This window comes from Danio rerio, chromosome 4, assembly GCF_049306965.1.
Source record: "Danio rerio strain Tuebingen ecotype United States chromosome 4, GRCz12tu, whole genome shotgun sequence".
In the NCBI taxonomy this organism is placed as follows: domain Eukaryota; kingdom Metazoa; phylum Chordata; class Actinopteri; order Cypriniformes; family Danionidae; genus Danio; species Danio rerio.
The window spans coordinates 36,786,584-36,806,606 of record NC_133179.1 but is presented as its reverse complement, the minus strand read 5'-3'; the positions used below and the strand labels follow the sequence as shown (position 1 = coordinate 36,806,606).

The 20,023-nt window shown below is 36.0% G+C and overlaps 1 protein-coding gene across 8 annotated transcripts in view; it reads left to right on the top strand.

The window, feature by feature from the left end:
• Window positions 1-14,596, top strand: part of LOC108183843 (protein NLRC3-like) — a 40,569-nt gene extending 25,973 nt beyond the window's left edge. For all 8 annotated transcript variants that reach the window (XM_073947432.1, XM_073947435.1, XM_073947429.1 and 5 more), the window contains one exon: window positions 12,574-14,596. In XM_073947432.1, coding sequence (XP_073803533.1) covers window positions 12,574-12,610 — 37 coding nt within the window. In that variant the 3' untranslated portion in view covers window positions 12,611-14,596. The remainder of the gene's footprint in view (window positions 1-12,573) is intronic.
• Window positions 14,597-20,023: the final 5,427 nt, after the last annotated feature.

The window sequence follows — 20,023 nt, the reverse complement described above, 5'->3', positions numbered from 1 at the left end:
CACATTGTCTCCAACAAGAGCCCAAACTTTCAACACCTGTACGCAATGCAGACAGTCTAGGAGTTATGAAGAACAAATTTTTCCATCCAAACTCTCTCCAAGCTCTCGAGTTTGTGGTTTTTGCATGTGTGACACACATATCTGTCCAGTCTTCTTCTGTTATTTGTTGGTTTGACTCTTTCTCCCATTTTTGTTTTATGTAAATTGATGAATGAGTCTTACTGTTTTGTATGCATTCATATAATTTAGAGACCAGTTTTTTGTTTTCTTCTTTTATGTATGCATCCGCAAATACTGTGATCAAATTAGAATCATCCTTAAATTTATTTTTAATTTTTTTATTAAAGTAATCTTTAACTTGCAAGTATCTGTAAAAGTCCTGCTTGTCCAGGCCAAATGTATCTGATAAGGTCTGATAACTCATAAAGTGTCCATTAGAGGTCACCGAACTGAATGATGTGATTCCTCTCCAAACCCACTGTTTAAATCTCTTATCTAGTGTACACGGTTGAAAGTCCGGGTCGAATGCTATCCAACTTAATATCCCATTATGCTTTTCTAATTGTAATTTCTTCAGTATTCTAAACCATAACTTCAAAGAAAACACGGTCCAAGTACTCAATCTACTGTAGTACTTTTCTGCTTGATTTTTATTACCAATTAAGGATTGTAAAGGTTGATCTATTTGTGTAGTTTCTAGTGTTTTCCATTTAGACTCATAGCTTTGTATACACCAACATAGTAAAGGTTTTAATTGTGCAGCAAAAAATTTCATTTCTAAATTTGGTCTAAAATTGTAAGTAAGAGTTTGCGTTTTTTGAATATTTATCTTATATCCAGAATAGAAGTTAATTGTGTTTAGGAGGGACATTAATTTAGGAATACTAGATTTAGGATTTGCCAAAAACAGGAGAACATCGTCTGCATACATACAGATCTTATGTTCCTCTTTTTTAATTACGATCTCTTTTATTTCTGGCTCTTCTCTTATTGCTTGGGCCAGGGGTTCGATAAACAATGCAAATAAAGTAGGACTTAAAGGGCAGCCCTGGCGTGTCCCTCTTTCCAAGTAAAAAGTTTTGGACAGATGGCCATTAATTTTTATTTTAGCTTTTGGTGATAGATATAGCCCTTTAATGCATTCAATAAATTTATTGTTAAAGCCAAATCTTGCCAGAACCTGATACAAGTAATCCCATCCAACAGAATCAAATGCTTTTTCAGCATCTAGGCTTAACAACATTGCACTTATATTTTCTGTTGTAATATGACTCATTATTTGTAATGTTCTCCTTAAGTTATCCTGCGTCTGTCTGTTTTGTATAAAACCAGTTTGGTCTAAATCTACTAATTCAGAAATGACAACCTCCAGTCTCTTTGATAATATAGAAGCAAATAGCTTGTAGTCCACATTTAAGACAGAAATTGGTCTGTATGAGCTACATTCATTCTTATCCTTTCCCTGCTTTGGAATAATTGAAATCACAGCTTCCTGCCAAGATTGGAATTTCTCCACCTCTTAGTACATAATTAAAGCATTTGAGGAGCATGGGTGTTATTTGAGGTTTGAATGTTTTATACATCTCTGATGGATATCCATCAGTTCCTGGTGTTTTATTTGCTTTCAGTTTTGATATAGCACTATCCAATTCTTCTATAGTTATTTCAGTTAACAATGCTTTATTCTGTTGTTCCCCTATTGACGGTAGGTCTAGTGAATCCAAAAAACTCTTTATAATCCCAGTTTCTGCTCTAGTTGGTTGGGTGTATAAGTCTTTGTAATATAGTTCAAAAGATTTCTGAATGTCTTTTAACTCAGTACACACCTTTTGAGTTTTAGGATTCCTTATTTTATAGATTGTGTTTTTAGACTGTTGTTTTCGTATCCTCCAGGATAATAATTTCATTGCTTTAGGTCCTATCTCATAATATCTTTGTTTAGCGAATTTACATTGTTTTTCTATTTCTTCATCATATATTTTATTTAGGTCTTGTTTAATTTTATTTCATCTTATCAATATTTGTGGGTCTTTTTGTTTAATATGTTTTGTTTCCAGATTTTTTATTTCCTTTTGGAGGTTTAATAATTTTTTCTGTTTTTCTCTTTTACGATAAGCAGTGAGGGAAATAATTTTACCACGAATTACTGCCTTCGCAGCATCCCATAAGGTACTCGGAGACACTTCTCCATTGTCATTGCTTTGGATATATAGATCAAACTCAGTCTGAATTTGTTTCTGTATAGTTTTATCATTCAAAATTGCTGTGTTAAGTCTCCAGAGTGTCTCTTTTTGCTGGTTATCTAAATATAAGGTTAGATATACCCCGGAGTGGTCAGAAATATCTCTAATCCCTATACTACAGTTTTTAATTCTATGTCTATCTGAATTATTCATGAATAAATAATCAATTCTTGAGTACATTGCATGACATGTTGAATAGAAGGTAAACTGTTTTTCCTTAGGGTGAAACTCTCTCCATATATCGAACATGCCAAGTTCTTTAAGCAGTCTTTGTATCATTTTAGCATTTGAAGTTTTCTTTCTGTTGGGACCAGTTGCATCAAGTCTGGGTTCAATGTGAACATTTAGGTCCCCACCTACTATCAAAGTACCGTGTGACTCTGTGACTATCAAATTAAATATTTTCTTAAAGAATGTTTTGGTACTTCCTGGTGGAGCATACACATTAAATAATGTAATTTCTTTATTATCTAATTTCCCCCTAACTAAAATATATCTACCCTCTTTATCTTTAATTTCTGATATAAGTTCAAAGTTCACTGAATTAGGAATCAGAATAGCTACCCCCCTCTTACGTCCTGATTTATGCGATGAATAGAAAGTATTTTGAAAGCCAAATCCCTTTAATTTCTCGTGTTCCTGAGGTGATAGGTGTGTCTCCTGCCAATTAATTATTTGTATTTTTTCTTGTTTCATTTTCGCAATTATCTTACTTCTTTTAATTGGACTATGTATGCCATTGACATTCAACGTGACTAATTTATATTCCTGACCACGCATATATATTCATTTTAAACCGCTCACTTTTATAAAACATTTCCAACAACAACCTAACAAACAAAGTATGAACATTCATAACAAGACAAACTGTATGAGAAAAAAGGGCTTCCAAGTCCCAGGTTATAGTTATAACCTTCTAGTTGAGAGAATGTCCCTGTGACCGTCAAGGGCCTCTCTTTGGTGCAAAAGAAAAGTTTATCAGAAAAATCTGCTCTTGCTTAATCGGTTTCTCTATTCATCCTTGGTAGGCTCAATTAGATAATCAAACTTAAACGAAAATATAGGAGATAAAATAACTGCTCCATCGATTGCTTATTTTTAATCAAAATATGTTATTGTCCGAAAGGAAGTAACGCGTCATATGCCTTAATAAGCATTCAGCTCCTCAGTGTTCGGTTAAAGGCTTAGTAATAGTATGGTCCAAATGTCTTTTATGCAGTCACTTACGTTATTTCTCGGTGAGAATAATATATTCACTTTTCAGACGATTCATGTGCGACGCGATGAAAGTTCTGTAACTTCTCCCTAATCCGTTCTTGGTCCACTGATTTGCGATGACGTTTTGTGCTTGTTCTTTCCCAGGTAACGTTAGGGAGACTTCGGCGTTTCGGTTCTTCGGGGTCTTGTTCCACATTTCCCACAGAAAATCCTCTTTTCTTCAAATCTTTTGCAGCTTCTGCCGCGCTCTCGTAGATCTGGGTGCCATCTCCAAAGAAAACTTTCAGTTTGGCCGGGTGTGGAGTTTGGAACCGAATCCCTTTAATTTTGAGCTCTTTTAATATCCCCGCGTATGCCTTTCTTTTCTTTAATATCTCCGGAGGATAATCGTGGTCAAAATAAATCCTCTTTCCTTCAAGTCGGACTTCTTTCTTTTTCCATGCAGTGTGTAGCACCTGTTCTTTTACTCTGTGTTGTAGAAAGCAAATTACCAGTGATCTCGGCGGTGCATCGCGGGGGGGCTTTGGGGCAAGTGCTCTGTGGCATCGCTGTATACCGATCTCCAAGTCTGTTAGTGGCAGGTCGAGCTCCGTTTTAATTAGTCTCGTTACGAACTCCATCAGGTTGCTTCCCTCGAATCCCTCCGGGATTCCGTAGATACGGAGGTTATTGCGCCTCGAGCGAACTTCTAAGTCGGTTAACTTTGTTTGCAACTCTTTCTGGCTCTCTAACATTCTAAAGAGAGCGTCACCAGCCGCCGCGTCCCATTCCTCAATATCAGTTATACGTTCTTCTGCTTCAGTCATTCTGGAGTTGGCGGCTTGTAGATCGTCTGAGAGATTTTTAAGTTTCTGATTAATTTCCCCCCTAAATTCGATCAGCTCCTTACGCATATCTTCCCGAAGAGAGAGTCGAAAGTCATTCATATCATTTTTAAGATCCGCTCTGAATGCTCGGATGTCATCTCTAATAGCACTAATATCCGAGTTAGCTGCTTCCACGTTGGCCTTTCCAGCACCGCCATTATTTTCGCGGCTCTCTTCACCGCCGTCAGTATCATCGGTTATTTCTCCTTTTTCCCGCTTCGAGCCTACCTTGTTTTTACCCCTTTTGTGCTTCTCCCCTTCCATGTTAATTTTCAGTTTGTCTTCGTTTTCTTGCGTGAATCTTCTAGGGGATTTTGAATCAACCGATTAAGAGAGGTTCTTTCACACAGCCATCAGCTTCGCCGCCACACCGGAAGTCCCATGCATCGCCTTTCTGCATTCAGCAACCATTTTCTGCTGTGTTGCCACATAAAGTCATTTTAACAAAACATTATTTATTTACAAAAGTTCAACATACCTGTAACAGAAATATACATCCTCTGGCAACAGTATGCATTTAAACATGCATCTAAAAAAACCAAACAAATAGTAAGAAATCACCCCTGCACATATTAATGTCATCATTCCAGCTACACATAGCATGAGCAAATTAAACCACACAAAGTTTGTCACACACGGCAATCACTTGACAGATTTGATCTAAAACATCACTTAATGTTCATATTGGACTTGTATGTGTTATTAATATGTGTTAAAATACAAAATTTGTCACATTTAGCTGGAGCACATTTTACCTACCGCCTTTCTGCATTCAGCAACCATTTTCTGCAGTAGGCGGGGCTTTGCAGGTGAAAGGTGAAAGAAACAATTACACACTGTTGCCACAAGAGGTCTGTCAACAGCCACAAAATAAACAAAATAACCCATTTTGGTGAAAGACAATTAAACATTATTTTAACCCTGTTACACAAGGACATTTTCACAGTATGCCTGATAATATTTTTTCTTCTAAAGAAAGCCTTATTTGTTTTATTTCGTCTAGAATAAATGCAGTTTAATATTTTTAAACCTCATTTTAAGGTCAAAATTATTAGCCCCTTTTAGCTATATTTTTCCTGGTTTGTTTCCTGTCAGAACAAACCATTATTATACAATAACTTGCCTAATTACCCTATCCTGCCTAGTTAACCTAATTAACCTAGTTAAGCCTTTAAATGTCACTTTAAGCTGTATAGAAGTGTCTTGAAAAATATCTAGTAAAATATTATTGATTGTCATCATGGCAAAGATAAAAGAAACCCGTTATTTGAGATAAGTTATTAAAACTTTTATGATCAGTAATGTGTTAAAAAAAATCTGCTCTCTGTTAAACAGAAATTAGGGAAAAAATAAACAGGGGGCTAATAATTCAGGGGGTCTAATAATTCAGATTTCAACTGTATTCATATATATATAGGATTTGCTATAGCCCCTGGGCTCAATAGCTGCGTTTCCTATATCGCGCCTAAAGCGAGCGAGCCAGGGTGAGCCAAGGCCAGTCGCGTTTCCACAGTCACTTCCAAGGCCTTATCGGGCCAAATCGGGGCTTTCTTGGGGCCAGCGGCCGGCCTTTTCAGCCCGCCGAATACCTTGGGCCAAGGAGGGCCAGCTGGGGCTTCAGAGCGGTGTGAAAGGAGAGTCGGGCAGTTTTCTGATCACACATGAGTACATGCGCCAAACAAATAAAGAAATAAGGGAAAGAAAACATCTAGCCTTATAGTCTGGGGTCTTTTTGCGTATGATCACCCTTATGTTTCCCTTTTAAATGTAAGGCTGCTGCATAAAATAATAAAGTAGTTTTAATTTATAATGACATTCTTTGCTGTGTCCTCCTTGATGTTTCAATAACGCATAATAATCTTTACACCATATTAAAGACACAGCAGACAGTAAAGGTTTTCGAGAGTTTGTCAAGTTTTAAAGGTGTGTTTGTGCACGTTTAAATGCCTGTATGTGCGTGTGAGACCGAGAAAAAGAGCACTCCCTTCACAGCTCTGTTGATGCCGCAGGCCGCTTTTTTCTTATTTTTTCTTTTTATTTTCGAGATAATACACAACATGAATACAACAGAAAGACATAAAACTTTATGAATTACGTGCCCACTTTCGTAGACTTTAAACAATATAGTGTCATATCTTGATAGAATAGCCTAAGCTATATTGAAATATAATTTAAAGAATTACAAATATCGGATATAATAAAATCTCATAAAATAAATAAACCAATATAAAATAAACAAAAGCTAGCTAGAACAATGTAGGTAGCCTATATACAATACATAAATCAAACCGTTTTAAGGCCACATATAACTTTCATTTTACAAAGACCTGTCTGAAAAAAAAAAAGATTTTAGATATTTTCTAAAAACAATAAATATTGTAGAAGGTTTGAAATATTATTTATAAAGTATTTGGATACAATGATATTAATCACACCATGCAAACAGGGCATTTTTGGTTGAGTGAAAGCAGAATCTAGACTACTTTTTTTTGTCACTCAGTCCTGTGCTGCGCCGGTTTAAACGCATTGGGGAAAGTCCAAGCACAAAATGTGTTCTATATCCTCAAACAAGTGTTTATGTTTTTATATGACGTGGTCAAATTTATAAATGAAACTTTAAATGAAGAGCTTTAGTGAATGCTGCAGAGCGCAACAAATATGGCTGTATTTTATTAGGCTACTTGCTCTTATGTGCTGAAACACTTAACACATCGTTTATCAAACCAAGGATGTTATAAAATACATTTCATACTGAGTTATAACGGAGAATTTCTGTAGCTTTATATTATGGATGTGTGCGCTCTCTGTGTTGGGTCGCTCTGTTAGTGGCGAGAGCACTCGATGCACAATGCCAACAGTCGGTCGGTGAGTAAACAAATGTAATAAATGGAAATTCACAGGTTTATGCGTATAGACATATAATTTACTGCTGTACAGTAACGTGTCATTTGTCTTCATTTTAATGGTTTCGTGATGATTCCTCGGTGTGTTTTATCTGCCTAATTACCGCTGAAGTGGGCGGGTTGTGTGACGTTTGATTCGGGGGACGTTCTGGGGGCAATGTTTGCATGACGCGCTGCGAGCTACTAGCCCGACAGTGGAAACGCGACATGACTTTGGCCTCATTACTCAACCTGCCAGGCAATTGGTCCGGCCTGATAAAAGCCCTGGCTCACACTGGCCCGATAGTGGAGATGCGGCTAATGTGTTCTTAATCTGGCCCTGATTTGAGTGTAAAGTTCGTCAGTATTAAACATGTTCTTCACGTACCAGCAGGTGGCGACATTGAAATCTTTTTGCTTGAGACTTTTTTTAGAGAATGTATTTTTAAATCCTAAAAACAGTGTTATACTGCTTAGGCATTGGTAGGGCTGTGATGGTCACTGTGACCACAGCGCCACCGCGGTTGTCCATTGCCCCCGGTGGTAGCACGTGATGTCACGCACCTTTAAACATAAATTACCGTTATGTTACCTTTATGTTAAGTATTACATTTCTGTTAGAATATAATATTAGACGCGATACAGCAAGTTCAAGTTCAACCCTGATTCTTGTTGGAAAACCCAGTCTGACATCTGGGAACATTCTGGATTTTTGCCGACCGAGAAATGTGAACCAATTAATTTGTATTAAGCTTTTTGTAGTTTTTTGAGTGTTAAAAAGTGTTTTAACACTTTCACCGCGAAGAATCCAAACACTGAAGAGCAAATCCATCAATGTGCAGCTCCACAGGTCCCGAACCATGCAAACCAGTGGCGATTGATGGCGGCGAGAGAAAAAAAGCCATGTAGGCTATAATCAACTCCTTTCTTTTAAACGCAAAAAGCCCAGCTAGTCAGCCAGGTATGGCAGCGGCATTTCTAAATAATGGCCAGATACATGAAGGACATTGACGAGAAATGGAGCAACATAATTAGTAGTTAAGAATGCCCCGCTCCGCAGTGTAGAGATCTGCTAAATAAAATAACTTGCGAAAAGGATGCAATAAAAAATGCAAGCTCTTAATCATTCTTCATAATCTGATTCGTACTTGCAATAAACCTATATTGTGCAGAAAAGAACAAGCCCTAAAACAAAGTCTAGAGAGAGAAGAGTAAATATTATGCAATTAATATTAGTGAATATTAATGATCATAAATCATTAATTTATGACACTGTAAACTTGACTTGGCTGGCTGATCATCTTTATACCCAAAAAGGCATTTTTAAGTGTCCTAACTTAAGACTGCTGCTGCATAAGGGGATGTTTCTTATTACAACTTTTAGCGATGTCAAAATGAAAGCAAACTTTAAAAAGGGTTTTGTTTTATTAATTGTATAGCTTATTAGTTTTAAATATAATGTAATGTGTGTGTGTATATATATATATATATATATATATATATATATATATATATATATATATATATATATATATAATGACTATAATAAATAATAATAATAGTGTAGACTACTGTGCAGTGTCCAACAAAACATTTTATTAGGTTACTCTAATAGACCTAATCCCTAACTGAAAAACGAATGTGAAAATGAAAGGCAGTTGCATCTGTGCTAAAATGAATTTAAGCCCCACACCCCTAAATAAATTAAATAAACACCACCACACCGGTGGTTGTTGGTGACTTACCACCGCGGTAGTAAAAAATTGCGTTTTCAAGTTATACCGCAGTTTGGAAAAGTCAAGGTTTTAAAACTGCCAATACTTTCTGCTGTACTGTCCCTACGGTATATGCAAGGGTTTTTATTTTATGTTATCAATTTTTCAGGACAACAGTATCTCCAGCACATTGACACCTTTACTGATATGAAAATGCTTTTTGATGCGAAATTAATTTATACAGTTATTCCTTAGGCAGATTTAAAAAAAAAAATGAGTAGACCTAGACTACTATAATTAAGCAAATATTCTCTAAATGTAGACCTCAATACATTGATATGCATTGAAATACATGATGAATACTCTTGACGCATGAAAAAGTAAAGCCTGCAGCTCACAACAAATGTGGAAGGTTATTGCGTGTCATATTTAGCAAACTGTTTACTGCTAATGTTATGTAATTTAGTTGACATGAATAATTAAATATTAATCAGATGATGTCATTACACTGCTGTGCTGTCAGCCAATCGTTTCATTGCTGATCATGATTTAGAGGATCGATAAATCTGTCCTTCACAACACACAAAGATCTCAGATCAGTTCATCCAGACATTTTAATCTGATTCTTGAACTTGTTTGAAGAACCAAATTAGCCAGAGATCAGTTATCAAGATTAAAAGATCCAGGATCTGCCAAATCATCTTAGATCTTTTAAACAAGCACGAAGAACGGACCCCAGGTCACTGCTACAAATGACAATTTTTGTATGTCGCTGTTTGTCATTGTACTCCTGTTATCCTGAGAGCTGATGCTGAGTATTCTTAGGCATTTTCATACTTGAAACTGTTAACCCTGGGTCATTCTAACCCTAGTTAAACAATCCTGAGTTGTCTGTAGTTACCATCCACACTGCTCATGCTATACCTGGGTGTTAATTACCAGACGTTTCACATTCGCAAACCCCCGGGTTAATATTATTATTTGTATATTTCCGTTGTCACTGTCCCTGATTGGACAAATAGCAGGTAACCTTTTTAGATGGCATTTCTGCATCTTGTCGGGTATATAAAATGTCATAACGTAGGTCTTCATCTAAGCATCAGAACATGCACAAAGCCAAGAAAACAAAGACAAGTAAAAGTGAAGTTTGTTTATAAACTTATTTCGAGAGAATCACATGCTTAGGATTGCTTGCGGCTGGTCTCGCACTATTTAATTTAGGATTCACCAATCAGACGATTCCTAAACCACTATAAATACCCTGAGTTCCATATCACAGCCATCTTCGTTTCAAAGAATCCCACCTTCCACCCCTACTTCTTCTCCTTTCCTAGATCGGTGGCACAAAAGCCCTGAGGTTAACACTGTTGCCTCATAGCAAGAAGGTTACTAGTCCTTACCAAGCCAGCTGACGTTTCTGTGCAGAGTTTACACATTCTCCTGGTGTTCACGTGGGTTTCTTCCAGGTTCCCCGGTTTCCTTCCACTGTCCAAAAACATGCAACTTAAGTTACTTGACTAATCCAAATCGGCACCTTAGACATGCTCTTAGTAAGTAGTTATCTCTTAAGAGCAATCACTTTCTGTTTATTAGCTACTAGAGTAGATTAGTTCTCAAGATCTATCCGAGCTTAAACTTCCCTTTCGCCTTGCAAATGGCAGGGAGCCTCAGGCTTGAGGATTGTTAATTGTAAACACTTGGGGCCTTATCATACACCAGGCACAATGTGGCGCAAAGCACGACACAATTGTTATTTGCTACTTTCAGCTCGGCGCAAGGGTCATTTTAAGGTGTTGCGCCACGCTGTTTAAATAGCAAATGCATTTGCGCTCAAATGTACGCCCACAGGCGTCCTGGTCTAAAAAAACAGGCGTGTTTTGGCGCGTTGCTATTTTGAGAAACTGTAAATAGTCTGATCTTTAGACCAGAACAAAGTCTGTCTATTGTCTGGCGAAAAGTGCGCATGGCTTACACACTACACACAAGATGCAGAGCAATACGCAAATATCTTTACATATGAAAAAGATATAATATATTAAGGATTTATATAATAAGGATATATATAGGATATAAATATAAATGATTAAATTATTACAAAACATATTAATTTCTAGCCTACATGAATTTAAAAACCACTGCCTTCATACTTTCTTCATTTCGGGAAGCTTTTTCAGTTCATTCAATTTGCTTTTGTATAATGTTATTGTTATTAGCAGTATTATTTATTATATCTATATTTATATTTGTTTTATTAAAAACAAGCTTAGATTTGTCCACCTGTCAGGTTTTAGACCATATGGGGCACAGCATGTGTATTTGGAAATAACTCAGTATTTTGAGCACACTTAATTTTTATTGTTCATTTATTCGTTTGCTGGAAATTAGAACTGAATTTAGAAATCGTTTTGAAACAAATCTTTGCGCTTAACAAACGTAATTAATTATTTATAGGCTAATTGATGTCTGTGCGTTAAGGTTTCCCTTTCCAAAAGAGCAAAAGTGAAAGTGAACTTACTTTATGTCATGTAAATATCAATGCTCTGATGGCGCGTTGCAACTGGCTCTTAAAGGTAATGGGAGATGAGACTCTGATTGGTTTATTCTCAAAACACACCTATAACTCATTAAGAAAATAAACTCAACCCTTTCAGACCATGTGCCATGGCGCAAAGCGGATTTTCCCGTCCTTATATTAGAAAATATAAATTATGACACACCCTAAATGCATTAGTGCCCTGCGCTTTCCGTTTTGCGCATAGACCGTCAAAATAGAGCTCTTTAAATGAATGAAAACAAGTAGCAAAGTATGTCATCTTGCCATCTCCTCATCACTCCAGTTTACAGCAAACATGACATTTAAGCATTTGCATATGTTCATTCATTAATTTTCCTTTGGCTTAGTCCCTTTATTCATTAGGGGTCACCACAGCGGAATGAACAACCAACTTATCCAGCATTTATTTTAAACAGTGGATGCCCTTCCAGCTGCAACCCAGTACTGGGAAACATTTGTTATATAACACAAGTTAAATACAAGAATGCAAACTCACAAAAATAAGCGTAAGTTATGCATACTTGCCATGAACATGCAGGAATTGTCTCACTCGGGTCTTCCAAGCAAGTTGCAAATGTTTAAATCCAGTGGAAAATGCACATGAGGAAACACAACATGAGTAATCTAGAGCAAGTGCATTTGATCATTTACATTTAAAGCCACAGGCACAAAAACAGCTTGGTTTTCCTCTGACCCCAAAATTAAATATTCTTTATTTTGTTTAAGGTATATGATCTGATTTTGAGCTGAAACCTCAGACACATTCTGGCAATACCAGACTTATTTTATATCTTGTAAAAAAAGGTTCATAATAGGAACTTTAGAGGGATAGTTGACGCAGAAATAAAAATAGCCTCACTATTTACTTTCTCTCATGTGGTTTTAAATCTTTACAAGTTTCTTGATCTTGTTAAACACAAAAGAAGATCTTGTGGAAAAAACGCTGGCTTTCTTTGTGTTCCAGAAGAAAGGAAATGTTTAAAACCACATGACAGAGAGTAAATGGTAAAGTCATTTTCATTTGTGGGTGAAACATCCATTTCATGCTTATCGCTTTGTGCCTTCATACTAAAGTTCACTTTTTTTTTTTTAAAGACCTGATGGTGCTGAAAGAAGAGACTCAATGGAATGAAATGGAAGAGAAACATCAAGACATAACGACTGATGAAAAACCCACACTCACTAAAAAGACTTCATTACGCGGAAGACCTCGGAAATCCAAATCTTTTTTCAGCAGTAAACAGTGTAGAAAAAGTTTCAGTCAAAAGCCAAAGCTTGATGTTCACATGAGGGTTCACACAGGGGAGAAACCTTACACCTGCGAACAGTGTGGAAAGAGTTTTCCTAAAATCCATGGCTTTAAGGCCCACATGAGAATTCACATTGGAGAGAAGCCGTACAAATGCCAACAGTGTGGAAAGAGTTTTAAGCAAAATAGCAACCTTGAAGTTCACATGAGAACTCACAATGAAGGAAGAATTTTTACTTGCACACAGTGTGGAAAAAGTTTTGCTAAAAAACACAACCTTAACATCCACATGAGGATTCACACTGGAGAGAAACCTTACACATGCACAGAATGTGGTCAAAGTTTCCCATATAAAACCACATTCAGTATCCACAGGAGAATTCACACTGGAGAGAAACCTTACAGATGCACAGAGTGTGGTAAAAGTTTCACACATAAAACCACACTCCATAACCATAAGAGAACTCACACTGGAGAGAAACCTTACAGATGCACTGAGTGTGGTCAACGTTTCCCATATAAAACCACACTCAATAACCACATGAGAACTCACACTGGAGAGAAGCCGTTTGCATGTGCTCAGTGTGGAAAGAGCTTCAGAGCCAAAGCTAGCCTCATGAATCACACGAATCTTCACACTGGAACCATAGTGTTCACATGTGATCAGTGTGGAAAGAGTCTCACACACAAAGACTCCATTAAGAACCATATGAAGACTCACTCAGGAGAGCGTTTTAGATGCAGTGAATGTGGAAAGGCCTTTAAACATAAAAGAAGCCTCAGTGCTCACATGAAGCTTCACAATGGAGAGCAGAGCCCTCAACATTGAGACCTTGTCCACACAAACACGGGTATATTCAAAACGGCAGCTTTTTCATGTAGTTTGGCTGTTCATTCATGTGAGAAATGACGAAATCCTTTCGAGAGGATCACATGCTTATGATTGTCCACGGCTGGTCCTGCATTAGCTAACGCATGATTCACCAATCAGATGAATCCTGATTCAATATAAATAACTATGGTTTCTTACTTCAGTTATCTTCATCTTGAGGAATCCCCCCACTCCCCCTCCTTTCTAGATTGGGCAACACGGTGGCACAGTGGTTAGCACTGTTGCCTTAAAGCAAGAACGTCACACGTTAAAGTCCCCACTGAACCAGTTAACATTTGTGTGGAGTTTTGTTCATTCACCCGATGCTCGCGTGGGTTTCCCCTGGGTTCCTTTCACAGTCCAAAATCACATGACCTAGGTAAACTGAACATTCTAAATTGGCACCATAGTCGAGCTCTTAGTAAGTCTTATATCTCCCTTTAGCGTTCTCTATATCTTTCATTAGAACAGAAACAAGTCGTTCAAACTCCCCTCTCGCCCTGTTTACGGAAGGGAGCCCAGGGCTCGAGGATCCAATGAGCTTAGAGCTCTCTCGCGGAACAAGTGTGAACTCTTGAATACATATCCAGTTACTGAAAATAAAACCCTTTGAATACCTGAAGATTTAAACTCAACAACTGAAAAGGGGTGAAGATTTTACTGTTTTATAGTGTAGATCAGGGGTCAGATCAGATTGTAGTGTGCTGCCGCACTGCAAGAATGCAAAATAACTCTATATGTTGATAGATTGTGTGGCTTGTTTCATATGCAAACAAGTATCTGCATCTGAGAAGGTCTGAACCAAATGGTCTACATGAACTTTAGGAGTTGGGACCCAACCAAAGTAGTTGGGTTATCTCAGAAGGGTTACATCCTTTGTTATAAAGTAGTCTCTCACAGACTGTACTTTGGATTAAGTTACTTGAAGACAGACAAGTTAACATCACTGCTGAGAAACTGCACTATTCTTTGTCTTCAATAAAGTCTTCTCCCCGTAAGAACTTTGGTCAGCTTACTTATTTTATGTATTAGAGTCATCTAATACATTGACGAGCCACCCAAGAATGGTTCAGCCAAATACAGCAAAATCTGACAATGTGTTTCAACTATATTATGAACCGATATCTATATTTGTGCACATTACACACACTGATAAAACTGCAGGGGTCAACACAATTCTTTCATGTTGTCGCAACACAAATTAAATTAACTTAACACTTTTAACAAATTTATGTAAATTGAACATACAAAATTAAGTTGTCCCAATGAAATCTCAAGAATTGTTTAATTAAAAATAAAATAAAAAATTGATTAATAAAACATTTTAATTAATTAGTTTGAACGAGTAAAAATTGTATATATATATATATATATATATATTAGTGCTGTCAATCGATAAAAAAAATAACTAATTAATCACACCTTTTTTTTGAAAATTAATCGCGATTAATCAAATTTAAAAGACTGAAATTTGTCATTTCCGCTATTCAAATGTAAAATATATGTAAACGCAAGACAAAAACTATTTTATATTAGAATTTTTGTTTAACTTGTTATACAGATTTCATGTAAACAACATATCTATTACAGAAATTAAAACACAGTCATGTTAGTGCCATTTGAATTTCAAATCAATCAATGCCAATAAAAAAAAAAAAAAAAAAAAAAATATATATATATATATATATATATATATATATATATATATATATATATATATATATATTTTTTTTTTTTTTTTTTTCAAGTTGGATTCTAAGTCTGAATATATGGAATGAAAGTCTGAATATATGGAATGAAAGTCTGAATATATTGAGTGAAAGCCAGAATATATGGAATGAAAGTCTGAATATATGGAATGAAAGTCTGAATATATTGAGTGAAAGCCAGAATATATGGAATGAAAGTCTGAATATATGGAATGAAAGTCTGAATATATGGAATGAAAGCCTGAATATATTGAGTGAAAGTCTGAACATATGGAATGAAACTTTAATATATTTAATAAAACTTAAATATGTAAAGGCGACGAAGCAAGAAGGTCGCTGGTTCGAGCCTCTGCGTTTCTGTGTGGAGTTTGCATGTTCTCCCTGCGTTCGTGAAGGTTTCCTCCGGGTGCTCCGGTTTCCCCCACAGTCCAAAGACATGTGTTACAGGTGAATTGGGTAGGCTAAATTGTCCATAGTGTACGAGTGTGTGTGTGTGTGTGGATGGATGTTTCCCAGAGATGGGTTGTGGCTGGAAGAGCATCCGCTGCGTAAAAACATGCTGGATAAGTTGGCGGTTTATTCCGCTGTGGCAACTCTAATATAAAAAAATAAGTTGGGATATGTGAAGGCTGAATATAAGGAAAAATATTCACAATTGAAAATTCTCAAATTCATCCTCATTAACAGAGCAATAGCATTGTAAAATTGTGCTTTAGTAAGTAGGCTTACTAAAGCATTTTCTCACTGCGCACATTAAGTGTTTTATGCTTTCTAATTAGTTAATCGTGCTTTACCATCGGCCACAGTGGCCCGATCTGTACGCTGGAACTGCTTTAGGACTGCTCAGGGAGTATAGCTCGATACTACCTTAGGTAGATAAGTCTCCCGGCTTGTTGCCAACATTTGGTCAAAGGGAGACTTTCAGCCTGTGCAATGCCTCTTTGCAGCGGAAACTTAATTGAGGATCCAAAGAGAAGATCATGGTTAGTCTATGGAACAAAATCAATGCCAAAAGTCTTGAATTAAAAAGCTTGTTGAATATCACAAACTGAAAAAAATAATACACCGTATTAACAAGTTCTTGCATTTTAATGACTTGAATTCCAGGGTTTGTATTTTTAGGTCCTGAAATTCAACATAGCTGTTTATTTAAGCTGTGAATATTTAAATAAAAAATATTTCAAACACCTTTTCATACTTAAAAATTCAATAATTCATATTCAGTTTTCAGATTTCACTTAAAAAATATTCAATACTCTTTAAAAATGCAATGTATAATATTCAAAAGGTCATTTTCAGTTCATTTTATTTCAGTTCAAATATTCGCTTCCATAAATTCAGTGGATCAAATTCGACTGTTAAAATTCAACATTACATCCGGGAACCACAGGAAAAGCAATAAATTGCAGATTGAAGATCGCCAGCTGCTCTAGCTTTCACCAGCAGGTGGAGATGGAATAATGTAAGATTTTTAACCCAGTAAACAAGCGAGGAAAAAGGCTAATAAAGGCACAAAAGTAGAATTTAATATTAATATCAATGCCTTGGACATTATAAATGATAAAAAATGAGTAAATGAGGTTTTATTCATCTTTTTTTGCCCTTATGTAACGGAAGTCAGCTAGTGATCGCGTAAACCTCACTCCTTGGATTCAGTGACAGACGTTCTGCAATCTGTAGCATCCTCGGAGCATTTGTCTCCCATGCCGGTATCGCTGGCTCGCTCCCTGCTCGGACCGGTGCGGTTACACATATACCATCTTTTGATGAATATGATGTTACACATTGTCTATCTTTATTAACTCTTTCTTCCATAGACGCGAAGTATTATTTTGACAGCTAAAGAATACAAACGTAAGAGAAACAGGAGAGGAAATTTTATAATAATACAAAATAGATAAACATTGCAGAAGAACAATTAAGAACAAAGATATTCAAAAGCAGAGAGATTTTAAGAGAATGTCACACAAAACAGTTACTTGGAACTTTTAAACAGAGTTCAGGTATGATTTAAGGTTGGTTATGGATGGGGCGTGTAATTTAAAATAATTTAACATAACATGCAAATGCATTAAAGGAGGGTCTTCAGTTATTCTTTAAACGCAGCTATGTCAGGATTGGGATAGGTTATATATTTTTATTATTTAAATTATTATTATGATTGTTAATATTATTATTATATGAGATTTATTTGGGCTATTGCACTTAAGTCATCTGTGATTCTAAATCAATATTTCTATGTATCCTTTTTAGCTATCACTTTGCTATCGTCTTTCTCTTCTTTTTTTCTATTTTTTGGGGTTCTGCCACGGTTAAACGTTTGCAAAATGTCTTTGGTTTGTCCAGATTATTGCTTTTCCTCTAAAATAGAGACGAAGCAGAAGGAAAATGAAAGAATTGATGAATGAATGAAATGATTGACGTTTTTATGCATGTGCTGTGCGGCTTGCACACGACAAAGTCAAACGAGTGGCCACGAGCTCCGGTGGCCGGTCAGAGCCAGCGCCGCACATCAAACTGGTTAAGAGATGCTGGATGGCTGCCAATATATGATGGGAATTCTTCCGAAGTTTCACATGATATCTGGGCTTGTGCATAATAATGTAAAGTGAAAGTGAAAGTCATGACATTTGGCCAAGCTTAAGAATAGCCTACAAGAGTGTTTCGATTATTATATTAATCATGACATATGTCATGCTTGGGCTTATATGAATAACACCTCGCTGTTTACCATTTCCGAAAGTGGAGCTGACGTCAGCGCAAAATGTTGCTTGTATAATTGTAAAAAGAGTGATGAATATTAATGGATTTCTTATATCTGTCATTTCTGATAATATAATTGATTTAACTAGTGTGAGCTTATGAGTATCCAACACTCATTTAGCAAAACTGCATCGCGAATGCTAAACCAATAACTTTGTCAAGCAAAAATTATGATTTTATAGGCTACTGATTTTTTTTAAATAACAAGAAAAAAAGAAACTATTAGCTACCCTAGCAATTGTTTATTTAAATATGATCATCTCAAAATATAAAATAAAAACATAATGGTTTGACTTTGTGAAATCATAAAACAGACTTGCAGAAAAGAGTTAATAGTATAATTGAGCAAATACATTCTCTCCAGTAGATGGCGATTAAAGCTCAGTAATACCCCATGAGGATGAACATTGAGCTGCTTTGCAGGAACCCCTCAACCACGCATGTCAAACCACGCATTCTAAACATTAATCTTATGAAACTTGCTGAAGTGACAACTATATTAAATTTAAACCAGTTTAAATAAGTGTATATGTTTAATAACTGCAAAAAAGATCAACATTGCTAATCATAAAATACAAACGGTCGCTGAAAAGTTATAAATAACGGTTTTCTTATTTGATACTGAAAACAAATTAAAGTCAGTTATAACTGCCTATTATCAAACCACAGACGACTCATTTTATGACTTATAATTGGCTGCGACATTGCCACATTTGCGTTAATACATTTTTCTCGCCTATAGGCTACATAACAATAAAACAATATTCTGGACAAACTAAGACATTTTGCAAACGTTTAACCGTGGCAGAACCACAAAAATTAGAAAAAAAAGAAGAGAAAGACAGGCAGAGTGATAAAAAAGGATAAATAGAAATATTAATTTAGAATCCCAGATGACTTATTTAAGAGCAATAGCCCAAATACATGTCATACAATAATAATATTAACAATCATAATAATAATTTAAATGATGAAAATGTATAACCTATCCCAATCCTGACATAGCTGCGTTAAAACAGCGCAAACATTACTCCTTATAGTTATGCCATATTAGACGGTTCTGTGTGAATAACTGAAGACGCTCCTTTAATGCATTCGCACGTTATGTTAAATTGTTTTAAATTACACGCCCCATCCATAACCAACCTTAAATCATACCTGAACTCTGTTTAACAGTTCCAAGTAAACTGTTTTATGTAACATTCTAAGAAAATCTCTCTGCTTTTGAATATCTTTGTTCGTAATTGTTCTTAGCCCTGTCAATGTTTATCTATTTTGTATTATTATAATATTTCCTCTCCTGTTTCTCTTACGTTTATATTCTTTCAATATAATACTTCGGGTCTATGGAAGAAAGAGTCAATAAAGATAGACAATGTGTAACATCATATTCATCAAAAGACGGTTTATGTGCAAGTAACTGCACCGGTCCGAGCAGGGAGCGAGCCGGCATGGGAGACAAGCTCCGATAAGATTGCAGAACAACGTCTGTCACTGGATCCGAGGACTGAGATTCACGCGATCACCAGCTGGCTTCCGTTACATAAGGGCAAATATAGATGACTAAAACCTCATTTACTCATTTTACTCATACTTTTTATCATTTATAATGTCCAAAGCATTGATATTAATATTAAATTCTACTGTTGTGCCTTTATTAGCCTTTTTCTCGCCTGTTTACTGGGTTAAAAATCTTACATTATTCCATCTCCACCTGCTGGTGAAAGCTAGAGCAGCTGGCGATCTTCAATCTGCAATCTATTGCTTTTCCTGCGGTTCCCGGATGTAATGTTGAATTTTAACAGTCGAATTTGATCCACTGAATTTATGGAAGCGAATATTTGAACTGAAATAAAATGAACTGAAAATGACCTTTTGAATATTATACATTGCATTTTTAAAGGGTATTGAATATTTTGTAAGTGAAATCTGAAAACTGAATATGAATTATTG